This window comes from Garra rufa, chromosome 2 (assembly GCF_049309525.1).
Source record: "Garra rufa chromosome 2, GarRuf1.0, whole genome shotgun sequence".
Classification (NCBI taxonomy): Eukaryota; Metazoa; Chordata; class Actinopteri; order Cypriniformes; family Cyprinidae; genus Garra; species Garra rufa.
In genome coordinates, this window is record NC_133362.1 from 31,763,726 (window position 1) to 31,778,395 (window position 14,670).

The 14,670-nt window shown below is 36.5% G+C and overlaps 1 protein-coding gene across 1 annotated transcript in view; it reads left to right on the plus strand.

The window, feature by feature from the left end:
• Positions 1–14,670, plus strand: part of kiaa1109 (KIAA1109 ortholog) — an 88,227-nt gene that overhangs the window by 54,265 nt on the left and 19,292 nt on the right. The window contains exons 59-74 of the mRNA XM_073834118.1: positions 327–553; positions 730–948; positions 3,454–3,584; positions 3,688–3,811; positions 3,903–4,018; positions 4,416–4,485; positions 6,535–6,582; positions 8,667–8,899; positions 8,988–9,188; positions 10,488–10,668; positions 11,497–11,680; positions 13,184–13,345; positions 13,422–13,561; positions 13,643–13,841; positions 13,959–14,150; positions 14,264–14,440. Of these exons, the coding sequence (XP_073690219.1) occupies positions 327–553; positions 730–948; positions 3,454–3,584; positions 3,688–3,811; positions 3,903–4,018; positions 4,416–4,485; positions 6,535–6,582; positions 8,667–8,899; positions 8,988–9,188; positions 10,488–10,668; positions 11,497–11,680; positions 13,184–13,345; positions 13,422–13,561; positions 13,643–13,841; positions 13,959–14,150; positions 14,264–14,440 (2,604 nt within the window). The remainder of the gene's footprint in view (positions 1–326; positions 554–729; positions 949–3,453; positions 3,585–3,687; positions 3,812–3,902; positions 4,019–4,415; positions 4,486–6,534; positions 6,583–8,666; positions 8,900–8,987; positions 9,189–10,487; positions 10,669–11,496; positions 11,681–13,183; positions 13,346–13,421; positions 13,562–13,642; positions 13,842–13,958; positions 14,151–14,263; positions 14,441–14,670) is intronic.

A 14,670-nucleotide genomic window follows, 5' to 3' on the forward strand; every position in this document is an offset into this window, starting at 1 on the left:
GTTTCTTTTATCTGTATGAACAAAAAAGTATTTTAAGAACAAGTGACCACATCGGCACTTCCATCCATGCGGTTAGTCGACTATTGGGTGGCAGCCCTAGTCTTTACTGTCACTTTTGATCAATTTAATGCTTACTTGCTGAATAAAAGTGTTAATTTCTTAAAAAGATCTTTCTGACCCCAAACTTTTGAACCATAGTGTACATTAATGCACAAAATAAGACCAAAAACAAGAATGTGCATTAAGGAAGTAAACATTTGTCAGTTTAATTGAATTGAATCTTGATCTTTGTCTTTATTAAATTACAAAATCTTTCAATACTTCAGACAGCAGCAGTGCAGGAACATGGACGCTAAATGTCCTGTGGAAGATGTGTGGTATCGATGTACACATGGATCCCAACATCGGTAAGCGTCTGAATGCTCTGGGTAACACGCTCACCTCTTTGACCGGTGAAGAGGACAATGATGACATCGCAGACTTCAACTCGGTCAACATGGCTGACTTGTCAGACGAGGACGAGAGCGACGGCATGTCTCCCCCCTTACACACGGTCAGAGCTTGCACTCTTTGCGTATTAAATGTATTTGTTGATTTCAGTGTAAAGTGTTTGTGAATATTTGATTCATATTGTCTGTTTCTTTGGTTTTATTGTTGTTTGTACATGTATGTTAATGTGAGTGTCTGTGTAGTGGTGTGCATTTGTTTAAAACCAGCCCATGTTTGCAGTGTCCTGAAGGGGATCTCAGTCCCAGACTTTCATTCAGGAGGAGGCTGGTGAACAGCATTCTGGGCATTAGCCACAGCCCCCCTCCCCTCTCACCTTCTGAGTGTCGTAATATTTCTCCATCATCCACAATCACTCGGCTAAAGTCGAGAAGTGTTCGCCTGCCACCCACAGCCAATGCAGAACGAACTAGACATCCCAGACCCCTGTCCTGGGGCTGTGTATGTACTTCAGAGCTCCCGTTTGCCTTTCAATCCTCTTTGTTTCTCTGTCACATTCTTTCTCTCTATCTTGTTCATGCTCTCAGGGTGGAAGTTGCTTTTAAGATCAGTCACATCACTCAAAACCTTGTTGAATTGTGCCTTGAACTCAGATATGTCGAGCGAGTCTGGATTCTACAGTTTCCTGCTGCCTTTTAGTCTTGCCTGATGCCTCTCCATGAGAAATGAATGGCCAGTAACTCCCCATTTTCAAAGGATGCATTTCTCATGGACAAGCTGTGTTCAGTAATCAGTTTTTTGGGGTGGTGTTGTGATTTTTTTTTTCTTTGTCTGATGTGTTGTAATGATCTACACTTATTTTGACTGTTCAGCAGTCAGTGTGATTTCAAACCCTTATGCATGATTTTACCCAGGGCTGGGCTGTGTGAGTGTTAAAATATGGCAACAGGTTCTGATTTCACTATATGATTATATGATATAACAACTTCAAAACAAAATAACAAATAATTGAATTTTCTACAAAATATACACTGTCATTTTTTGAAAAATTAATGCTTTTATTCAGCAATGACATGTTAAATTGATTATAGAAGACAATACAGACTTTTTACATAGTTAAAAAAAACAAAATATAAAATATTTTAAATAAATGATGTTCATTTGAAGTTTCTATTCATCAAAGAATCATAATAGCAGGGTCAGAAATTAACTTTTCCATTAAGGTGCAACATTTGCCCCCGGAATTGATTTCCAGGGGTATTTTTTACATTTGTGACCCTGGACCACAAAACCAGTCAAGGTAAAATTTTACAAAACTGAGATGTATGCATCATATGGAAGCTCAATAAATAAGCTTTCTATTGATGTATGGTTTGTTAGGATAGGACAATATTTGGCCGAGATACATCTATTTGAAAATCTGGAATCTGAGGGTGCAAATAAATCAAAATACTGAGAAAATCACCTTTAAAAGTTGTCCAAATTAAGCTCTTAACAATGCATATTACTAATCAAAAATTACATTTTGATATATTTACAATAGAAATTTTACAAAAAAAGCTTAATGGAACATGATCTTTACTTAATTTCCTAATGATTTTTGGCATAAAAGAAAAAACAATAATTTTGACCCATACCATGTATTTTTAGCTATTGCTACAAACAAACCCCAGCGACTTAAGACTGGTTTTGTGGTCCAGGGTCACATTTGTGAGGGCAATTTTTATAATCACCTTATTATTACAAAACCATATGTTATCTTAAATGTCAAATATGTAAATATACTTAAATTACTTAAATCAATATTTTAAACTGTTGTCAATAACAATAGACTGTTTTAAAATTGTATCTAACTATGTAAAAAAAAGAAGCTCATAGGGCTGCAATATTATGACAAAAACACTATTGTAGGTTATTGCTCTTTATATTGTAATCAGGGTTGCCAGGTTTTCAAAACCAAACCCGCCCAATCGCTATTCAAAAGTAGCCCAAAAGTATCCCAATCGTAATTTGAGGGGCGTCCCTCTGTGAAAATTATGCATTAGCATTGCATTAGCATTGCAAGGGCTAAATATTACGTTGTCAGGGTCGCTTCAACACGCGGACATGACTTGGCAACACTGATTGAAATAATAATTATTAATATTGATGTAGAAAACAATAAAAATGTTTGTTTCGTTTTGGACACATCACTTTCTGGCTTTCCAGAGAAACATGACATTAGCCAAGTCTAGCGCAAGTTATGCTAAAATTCTCATTATAATCATAAAAACTACAAAATGAATCTTTTATTTACATCATATCTGTACTATGTTGTTTAGGATAAGGGAATTTGCGAGCATGCATACTCATCAACAGCTCTGGCATTTTCAGCACTAACTAATCTTAATGCCTCTGATTTGCCAATGCATTCCTAAGTTCAACAGAAATGCATTTGATTGGTTATAAGGCTCAACACTGCACAAAACGGCGCATAAAAGCAATCTGATGAAGTGTGAGCGAATCTGAATGTAATTCAGCAAATTGACACTTTTCATTCATTTTCACTTTTCATTTTAATAGCAGCAGCCGTAATACATTGTTCATTCTGGTGCCATTTTTGCCATTTTTAATTTCCGACCCTGCCTGAAAGTTTCCAAAAAATATTAAGCAGTCCAACTTTTTTCAGCATAATGACACTCAAGACTGGAGTAATAGCTGCTAAAAATTCAGCTTTACCATTACAGGAATAAATTGAATAAAAAAAAAAAAATTAGAAAACAGTTATTTTAATTTGTCAGAAAAATGCAGCAAGTCTTCCTTAAAAAATTTTAAACATCTTACCAACCCCAAACTTTTAAATGGCAGTGTAATTGTGTAATTTAATATTTGTAAAAATAAATAAATAAAAATAATCATCTCTGAATGCTCATATCATGATAAGAAAAAATCAGAATTTGTCATACGGCCCACCCCTTAAGTGTGTCTCTTAAATGTATTAATTTGACTGTCATTTTCCTCTTACAGGAGTCTGTTGACCTGCGCAGACAGGCAGTCATGAGCAATCAGATAACTGATGCTCGTGGACGGAAGTTCTCCAAGCGCTTGGTGGATATTAGAGAACTCAATGAGCAGGCCAAAGTCATTGATGATCTTAAGTAATTTCAACCTAATATTAATCAAGCAATACCAGTTGAAAAGTCAATCTGTTGTTTCTGCTTCAAAGAAATCCCTATAATTCAATTTTTTTTTCTCTCTAAGGAAACTGGGAGCAAGTGAAGGCACCATAAACCAGGAAATTCAACGCTATCAGCATTTGGAATCTGTCGCTGTCAATGATATCCGTCGAGATGTACGAAAGAAGCTACGGCGCTCCAGCATGCGGGTGAGAGATTTTATTCATACCACTACATTGTAAATGTGGTGGAGATTAAATGTTACTTTAATTGAGTTTTTTTTTTTTTTTTTTTTGATAGGCTGCATCATTAAAAGATAAATGGGGTTTAGGCTACAAACCCAGCTACAGCAACAGCAGGTCAAAGAGCATTTCAGCAACAGGCAGACCACCAATGAAGAGGTCGGATAGACCCAGGTACATGGACACACTCACATATACACACCCACTCACATTTAATTACAGATGAGTTCATGTATTTGTGACTCTGGACCACAAAAACAGTCTTAAGTAGCACAGACAATACATTGTATGGGTTAAAATAGTTGATTTTTGTTTAATGCCAAAAATTATTTGGATATTAAGTAAAGATCATGTTTCATAGATATTTTGTAAAATTCCTACCATAAATATCATATTCCAGATTTTCAAATAGTTGTATCTCAGCTAATGGAAAGCTTATTCAGATTAACTCTCAATAAAAAAATGACCCTTATGACTGGTTTTGTGGTCCAGGTTCACATTTCAGTGACACATCCTTAATTTGTTTGTTGTTGTTGTTGTTGTTTTTTTTTTTTTTTAAATCTCTCTAAAGGGATGACTTGCCAGACATTAAAGTGGATGCAGCGTCTCCAGCACCAAGGGTTACCTTCAACATCGACACGGTAGTGTGCACGTGTACATCTGTGTGTCTGAATCTATACATTTGTTAATTTAAAATGTTGTATGCATCATGTGTTATCATTGTGTTGTTCCATCTTCAAGTTCATTGTTTATGTGTCAACAAAGTTGTAACATTAAATAAAGCTTTGCTTTTTACATTTACTACCATTCAAAAATTTGGGGTCAGTAAGATATCTTTTAAAATGTAAAAAACCTGTTTAACAGGGATGCATTAAATTGATCAAAAGGGACAGTCAAGACATTTTAAAATATTACAAAACAATTATTTCATTTCAACAATTATTAATTTTCTATTTATTTGTATTCATCAAATAATTCATTATTACCAATATTGCTGTTTTTACTGTATTTTGATCAAATAAAAGCAGCCTTGGTGAACATAATTTTTTTTTTTGACCCCAAACTTTTGAACAGCAGTGTGCTTGGACAAATACACACACACACACACACACACACACACACACACACACACACACACACACACACACACACACACACACACACACACACACACACGTTTGTTTTTGTGAATTGTGGGGACATTCCATAGACGTAATGGTTTTTATACTGTACAAACGATATTTGCTATCACCCTACACCTTCCCTACACCTAAACCTAGCCCTCACAGGAGACTGTGCATATCTTTACATTCTCAAAAAAACGTATTCTATATGATTTATAAGCCTTTTGAAAAGTGGGGACATGGGCAATGTCCTCATAAGTCACCCTCTCCTTGTAATACCTATGCCATAGCCATGTTATTACACAAATTTGTGTCCTGATATGTCACAAAAACAAACACACACACACACACACACACACTTATTGGTTTTATGGTTTCACCTTCAAGTGCTTCACTCTTGACTTAATGAAAGCCATGTGTGCAGTTGAGGTCAAAAGTTTACATCCCCCTTTTAGAATCTGCAAAATGTTATTTAATTTATTTATTTAATTGTAATTGTATCAAAATAAGAGGGATCATACAAAATGCATGTTATTGTTTATTCAGTACTGACCTGAATGAGATATTTCATGTAAAAGGTGTTTACATATAGTCCACAAGAGAAAATAGTTGAATTTATAAAAATTACCCTGTTCAAAAGTTTACATACACTTGATTCTTTATACATTGTTGTTCATGAGTCCCTTGTTTGTCCTAAACAGATAAACTGCTTGCTGTTCTTCAGAAAAATCCACTAATTCTTTGGGAATTCATCAGATCCCACAAATTCTTTGGTTTTCCAGCATTTTCACATGCAACTATCACAGAAGGCTGAACACTTACTGATAATCCAGAAGGAAATTATGCATTAAGAGCCGGAGGTGAAAACTTTTAAACAGAATGGAAGTGTGTACATTTTTCTTGTTTTGCCTAAATATCGTATTTAGTACTGCCCTTTAGAGGCTACAGAAGATAGTTGCATGTTTTCCAGAAGACAAAATAAGTTAAATTTATCCTGATCTTTAAATTATAAAATGTTTTCACCCAGCACCTAATGCATTGATTTTCCTTCTGGAGCATCAGTGAGCGTTTGAACCTTCTGTAATAGTTGCTAATGAGTCCCTCAGTTGTCCTCAGTGTGAAAAGATGGATCTCAAAATCATACAGTCATTGTTGGAAAGGGTTCAAATACACAAAAATGCTAAAAAGCCAAAGAATTTGTGGGACCTGAAAGATTTTTCTGAAGAACAGCAAGCAGTTTCACCGTTCAGGACAAAAAAAGGGACTCACGAATAATTATTACTAAACAAAAAAACACAGCTGTGGATCATTCTGGTAACAACACAGTATTAAGAATAAAAGGGATGTAAACTTTTGAACAGGGTCATCTTTTATGTGAAATATCTTATTCAGGTCAGTACTAAATAAACAATAACATGCGTTTTGTATGATCCCTCTTATTTTGATAAAATAATTAACATCTTGCAGATTCTGATTCTTTTGACCTCAACTGTATGCTATACACATACTATGCTAAACACATATGTTCATGCACTGTATAGCTCAGTAAGTCTGTTTGTGTTTAAGATGGAAACCCCAAACCCAATCCTAAGTCCAGCCGACTCTGTTTTTAAGGTATCCAAGAAAAACGGTCCAAATCAAATCTTAAAATCACCTCTAAATCTCTGCATGAAAGTCTTGTGGTGTGAAATCGCTAAACTTAAATCTGCTGTTCAGAATCCAATCAAAAATCATCTGCGCCTCGAATGATTTTAGCTCTTTTGGAGCTTAGGCTGAAAAGTGGTCTTAATTTCTCTTGATCTCTCTGCTCGCACATTTATTAACACACACTCTCGCTCCATATTGTTGAAGCTGCTCTTGTGCTGTGCTGGTTTAACTAATCAACTCTTGTTTCTTCAGCATGTCTGGATCTTTGTCTATTGCATTGCTCATGATGACTTTCTTGTCATCTGTCCATCTTTTCATCTCTTCATTTCTCACCCTCTCTCCTCCGCTGGGTCCTAGTGGATAGCATGAATTGGGAAAAGGAAAAGCTTTCTTAAAAGTGCTCACTGGTTATGAGCTATAAGCCAACAGATACAGTTTGAATCGGCAGGAAGTCAGTTCAGTTTAGGGTTTGAGTATGTCAAGAGGCAGAGAGACAGAATGATGGATATATAGATAAACTGACATTCAAGTAAGTCTCTAGTGGAAATATCATAGCACTCTTTCACTCTGTGATCTCAACAGAAGCCCAGTTGATGAGATAATTTGTAAATGTTAGACAGTTGGATAAAAGGATTTCTATTTCAGTTGCAATCTTGATTAGAATTAATCTAATAGACCCAATATAATAGCTTTAGTGGCCATTAAGCTTTTAGACATGCCAGAGTTATATTTCACCACAAAATCACTAAACAAATAAAATAACATGTAGGCTTTATTTGTTTGTTTATTTATTTGCATTGGAACAATATTTTTAAGTAAATTAAATAAGTTAAAAATGTCTGTATTGCAGCAAGAAGAAATACCATTGAATGTAATAGTAATTACAAACCCAACGGTAAAATGTTTAGATATATGATGGTAGTAAAGCATTAATATTCAATTTCTCTCCAATATCCAATAATTATTTTGAATATCGTCTGATAACCGATTGCAAAAGAATTCAAAATATGCAATTTACAAAAAAAAAAAAAGTTAGTTGTTTTAAATGTATAAATAAATTTAGGACTCATAACAAACATAAATCTTTCATACTTTCAATTAACATTTTTGAGATTTGTGAACCTGGACCACAAAAACAGTTTTAGATGAGTAAAGCTGAATAAATAAGCTTTCCATTTGTGTATGATTTGTTAGGATAGGACAAGATAAAACTATTTGAACATCTGGAATCGGAGGGTGCAAAAAAAAATTTAATATTAAGAAAATCGTCTAGTTGTTCTTAGCAATGCATATTACTAATCAAATATTAAGTTTTGATATATTTATGGTAGAAAATTTACTAAATATCTTCATCGAACATGATCTTTACTTAATATCCTAATGATAATTTTGACACATACAAAATGTCGTTTTGCTATTGCTACCACTTTTGTGGTCCAGGGTCACATTTGTTAAAGTTAAAGGGATAGTTCACCCAAAAGTGAAAATTTGTTACTCAAATTACTTGCGCTCATGTCTTTCCAAACCCGTAAGACCTTTGTTTGTCTTCGGAACAGAAATTAAGATACATTTTATAAAGGGTCCTACCACGTTCATGGTCCAGAAAGGTACCAAGAACATCAACCTTGAATATGGTAGGACCCTTGCTGTCTATGGAGGGTCAGAGAGCTCTCAGATTTCAATAAATTTTAATTTGTGTTCTGAAGACGAACAAAGGTCTTATGGGCTTGGAACGACATGAGGGTGAGTAATTAATGACAGAATTTCATTTTTGGGTGAACTATCCCTTTGTTTGTTTGTTGTATCCCTAATGATACACTTAAAAAGTCATTACTAAAATGGTCCTTAAAATACTTTATTTATTTTATTTTATTTAATTTTACCAAATTTTATTTTGATTTTGTGGTGACATGTGACCTGGATAAGTGATCGTAAGATCCACTCATGTAGTCGAAGAAACATCCTTTAGGAGAAATAAATGGGTGAATAGATGGATAGATCAATTGGCATAGACCAATCATCTGACTGTTGGCTTTCACTGATTGTTGAAGTTCCCGGAGGAGACAGAGTTGGACCTGTTGTCTGTCACCATTGATGATCCTGCCCATTACCCATCATGCTCAGTGTTCAGTGCCCCTGGCACACCCGCAGTCTTTTCACCAACCGTTCCCTTCCAGCCTGATGATAGCCGCCGTGACGACCTCTCCTCGACTTCTTCAGAGGATTCGGATAAAGAGGAAGACTTTGTCAGGGAGAGACCGCACAGCTATTATCGCAGACCAGGGTGTGTAAACACACAGTACATGAAAACACTCTACAAACACAAGTACATTCACTAAACTGACATCATATGTATGTCATTTGTTTCTCAGGGGCTCTCAGAGAAAGTCTGCACTGTCCGCATTATTCAGTGAGCGCTGGCCGGCCACACCCCCTCAGCGTGGAGGATTAACTCCGCCCACTGAGCGAAACATTGACTTCGAGCTTGACGTGCGTGTTGAGATCGACAGCGGCAAGTGTGTGCTGCACCCCAGCACCCAACCACCCGAGCATGAAGATCTCGCACTTAGGAGGTGAAGAGACACAACAAAATAAATACACTGTCCTACATTGACTTGAGGGATAGTTTACACCAAAATGAAAATTCTGTCATTAATTACTCACCCTCTTTGTCATTCCAAACCATTAAGACCTTTGTTCATCTTCAGAACCCAAATTAAGATATTTTTGATGAAATACAAGAGCTTTCTGTCCCTGCAATGTAACTGACCTGTCAAGGCCCAGAAAGGTAGTAAGGACATTTGTTAAAATAGTCCATTTGACATTAGTGGTTCAACCTAATTACGGTTGAAACAACATTAGGGTGAGTAATAAATGACAGAATTTTTGTTTTTGGGTGAAGTATTCTTTTAATAGACTGCTGCAGTGATTACATATTTTTGTTGGCCAACCCGGAAGTTAACATCACCCTTGCTCCCTCAACAAAAACCCAATAGGATTTTTCCATTGGCTTTTGGATTACAATGATTTAATGACTGTAGCAACACCACCAGTAGGCTTTTAGTCTTTATTTGAAAAACAAAACATTTTCTCTGGATGTTTAGGTTAGAATAGTTTGCATAAGTGTGAACATAAATAGAATTAGGCTGTAAAAGCAGAGCAGTGATTAGATCAGTTTTCCTGTCCTGACTAATTAGTTCCTTTTCGCCACTTGTTAGCAACTACCTATTTCAAGACAAGTAACATAAAAAAAAACACAAGTGGGTATTACTGAGGTATTTTATGTCATAGAATAAAACGTTAAAATATCTATTATTTTGAAAACGTTAAAATAGCTAATATTGTGTTAAAGAGTTATTTCACTGAATTAAAATTGACAGATAAATTACTCAAAAGAAATTAAAGGTTTTGAAGAAAACATTCAAGGATTTTTCTCCATATAGTGGACTTCGATGCCCTTTAAAGCAGCATTGAAACTGCAATTTGGACCTTCAACCTGTTGGTCCCCATTGAAGTCCACTATAGGGAGAAAAATCCTGGATTTTTTTTTTTTTCATTAAAAACCTTAATTTCTTTTAAACTGAAGAAGGAAAGATATGAACATCTTGGATGAAATAGGGGTTAGTAAATTATCAGGAAATTTTAATTCTGTTGTATACTAATCTTTAACCAAAACATTATTTCAGGCATTTAACAACAAAAAAAACAAAAAAACAATATTCACTCTGATGGAACCGGAAGTACTAAAAAACCCGTTTCTGTGTTTTGGTCTACAAAAATACATCATGCCTTTATCTCTCTATTGGTTTTTTCATCAGGGCTGCAAAGTGCTCCTGTAAAAATGTCTTTCTCCTTCTCGTTCTGATGTTTAGGAGTTGTGAGCGGAGTTCAAGGAGCCTAGATCAGGACTCTCCTCCTAAGAAGCGAAAGCAGCAGCACAGCTTTGCCTCTACCTCCCATCTACTGAATTCTAAGCGGGTACCCACCTCTCTGCAGAGCAAGAGCAGTGATATCGAGACCACTGTCTTCTACATCCCTGGAGTGGATGTTAAGGTCTGCTGTGGATCTTTTGACATGCTTCACACAACTATGTGTATTTTCTTGAAGTTCATGTAAAGTCAGGTGCGCACTGTAGAATCTAAGACTTTGAGGGTCAGAAAATGTTACATTTAGCCTGGAAAAAATCCAGACCCTAATCTATTAAGATTAAGGGTCTGGCATCGAGCAATGAAAAGGGCCTAACTCGAGGGGCGGCACAAAGCATGCATTTGAAACTCTCACTGCACGCAATTGGATAACGCCATTACCCACCACAACAATACACGGTGTGACACATCCAGAGCTACCAGCGGAGCTAACTGATAGATTAAACTCTTGGCGTATCCAGTCGGCAAAACGGCAAAAACGTCCTTCTTGCAAAGGGACAATGCGAGCGCAGTTTTCTGTTCCTCTTTTATATGAAAAGCCAAGTCTAACTCGTTCATTGTAGCGGCCAAAGCCGTTTCAAACAACTGGTGTTCATCTGTAGCCATCTTTCAATGTTTACTAAATGATTCCGGACGTCGCAGCGCTGTCGTCATCAGCTTAGCTCGCCTCTGTCCCGCCTACATCAGATACACCGATTTGATTGGTTCCCAGAACTGCTTACGTAATGCAGTAACGTGCATCATTGCTCAATTCCAGAGTGTCTTTTAGAGACAATTCAAATTGTGCTCTCGCGAGACCTCTGGATTTCCAGGGTATGTTACATTAGCACTGAACTATAAAACCCCGTCCAAATACACTCATATATCTATTGACATATTTAAAAGTGTAGTTCACCCCAAAATGAAAAAATCTGTCATTAATTACTCACCCTCTTATTCTCTGTCTATTTTACAGCTACATTACAATTCTAAAATGCTGAAGACAGAGTCGCCCAATGCCTCGCGTGGATCTTCCCTTCCAAGAACCCTTTCCAAAGAGTCCAAGCTGTATGGTATGAGAGACGCACCCGCACCACCAGCCTCAAGCCCTGACAGGACTAACACACTCCTCCCCCCCCCTCCCCCTCCTCTCCCTTCAGGTACACACTCTCTTCCTGTCTCGTTGTCTGCCGCTGGCTTCCTGCATGCGCTCAGCCTCATCTCTGTCACAGTTGCCTCTGCAGGGTCTTTTTTCTGCTGTGGTTCTGTGTGTTTACTGCTGATTTGACTGAGACAAGCTTCCTTTATTAGTTGTTTTTACAATATTATTGGCAACAGTTTTTTCCCTCTTTGTCCTCTTTCTCGATTTGCTATCTTACTATCTTGCTGACATTTATAAAAACTTAATTTAAACTTAATTCAAATTAATTAAAGCTAAAAGTACACTACCATTCAAAAGTTTTTGAACAGTAAGATTTTTTTGTTTTTTTAAAGAAGTCTCTTCTGCTCACCAAACCTGCATTTATTTGATTTAAAGTACAGCATAAACAGTAACATTTTTAAATATTTTTACTAATTAAAATAACTGCTTTCTATTTGAATATATTTTAAGTATATTCAATATGTATTTTTTTTTTTTTAAATCTTACTGTTCAAAAACTTTTGATTGGTAATGTATATACCCTACTGTTCAAAAGTTTGGGGTTGGTTGATCAAAAATACAGTAAAAAGTGACTAATATTGTTAAATATTATAATAAAATATGTATGTATCTTTTTTAAATTAAAATAACCGTTTTCTGTTTTAATATATTTATGAATGCATTTAATTCCTCTGATTTTCAGCATCATTACTTCAGTCTTCAGTGTCACATGATCCTTCATCAAGTCATTATAACATGCTGATTTGATGCTAAAGAAACATTTCTGTTTATCATTATTGATTTTGAAAACAGTTAGGCTGCTTAAAATATTTATAAAAACTGATAATTATTTATCCAGGATTCGAAGAAGAGAAAAAGATAGCAAAAAATAGCATTACAAATAGCATTTATTTGATATAGAAACCTTTCATTTGTCCTTGCTGAATAAATGTATTTATTTCATTTAAGAAAATCTTACTGACCCCAGACCTTTGAACAGAAATGTATAATACTTAAAATAAAAAAATACTGTTATATATAATAAACAATAGTACAGTAAATCCCCAATTGCTTTGGATAAAAGTATCTTCCAATATAATATCAATGTAATTAAATTCATATCACAATTGCTTCAAGGAATAGTTCACAGAAAAATATACAATTTTACTCTGCCTCATGTTGTTTCTTTGGGTTGAATTTTCTTCTCTTTTCTATACAATGGAAGTGGGTGGTAAATTAAACTGCAAACTATAAATAGTTCTGGACACTGCTATTCTTTGATTGCACTTTTTAACCATTTTCTTTGACATTTCATTGCATCTTATGCTTGTGTTAAACAACTTCTGGATGTTTTGGCTGCGTTACTGTGCATCATGCATATTGCATGCATGGGGAGGTGCATTAGGTGCCATATGGTTGCATCCCGAACAGAAATCTTTAGCTTTCAGTGCATAATGAAATGGCAACAGAGAAGGCCTGTTTTTGACTTTATGCATGTCTGTTTTTGCGTTTGTGTGAGCAGCTAAAGGTAAACCAAGTGTAGGGGTGAAGACGGCCAAGCTGTATGCATGGGTAGCTCTGCAGACACTGCCAGAGGAAATGGTCATCAGCCCATGTCTGCTGGACTTCCTGGAGAAAGCGCTGGAGACCATTCCCATCACTCCAGTCGACAGGAACTACACAAGTCAGTGTGCTTTGCATATTAAAGTAACAAAACACAATTACGTATACTATGCTGAAGTTCTTGTGTGTTTGTGTAGCCCTGAATGTTCCTGAGGAGGATGTAGGTCACTTTGAATCAGTGGAGCCTCTAGAAGAGTCCCAGGTGTCTCTTGTATCATCTGCTGCATCTCCATACTCCTCTTTCCCTGTGGATGTGGTCGTTTATGTCAGGGTGCAGGTATACCACGGTTCATTTAAGCAACACTCGCATTTAACCCTCTCATTGTGGTTGGTTAATTTGATCGTATTTGTTTCTCAGCCATCTCAGATCCGGTTCAGCTGTCTGCCCATGTCTCGAGTGGAGTGCATGCTGAAACTTCCCTCTCTGGACCTGGTGTTCTCATCCAATAGAGGTGAGCTTGAGCCCACCAGCGGCACACATCCACCTGAGGGCCAACACACACCCTCGTCTACACCTCCATCGGTACACAATGCCAACAGAGTGCCTGGAAGCAAAGGTATGAATGTACTGTACTGAAAATTTCTCGTATGTAATTTTAATATGCACTACCATTCGTATTAGTTTGAGGGTGTATTGGCTAAAGGTAACCATTGGAACTTCTTCCATCCCTCAGGTCCATCCAGTCCTCTAGGCCGGAGTCGCCACCACAGCAGCCAGTCAGATCTAACAGGCCCACCCCTAAATTCATCAGGTCTGAGTTTCACAGCCTGCATGTCCGATTTTTCACTATATGTGTTTCATCCTTATGGAGCCGGCAAACAGAAGTCTGCAGTTACTGGCCTCCCACCTGGACCAGGACCACTGGGTAAGAGTCCAATGCCCAGACAATACTCAGAAATATTATAACAGTTTATATGTAACTTCTTAAATACTGTAAAGAACATTATGAGACTCTGGAGATGACTTTGGTTTGTTTAGGAGCAGTGGATGAGGAGGCCTCTTCAGTGACGGGCAGGAAAGACTCTCTCTCCATCAACTTAGAGTTTGTAAAAGTCAGTCTTTCCAGGATGAGACGAACAGGATGTCCAGCTTTTATTGATACTTTCATTGCAAGCAAGGGCGGGAAGATGGACACAACTCTTATCAACATCTCAGGTGAGGAATTCAAAATAAAGGGATGTCTGATTGTATGACCTTACTAAAGCTTTTTTATATGTGACCCTGGACCACAAAACCAGTCATAAGGGTCATTTTTTTATTTATTTTTTTATTGTGATATATACAGCATCTGAAAGTCGAATAAATACGCTTTAGATTGATGTAAGGTTTGTTAGGATAGGACAATATTTGGTTGAGATAAAACTATTCGAAAATCTGGAATCTGA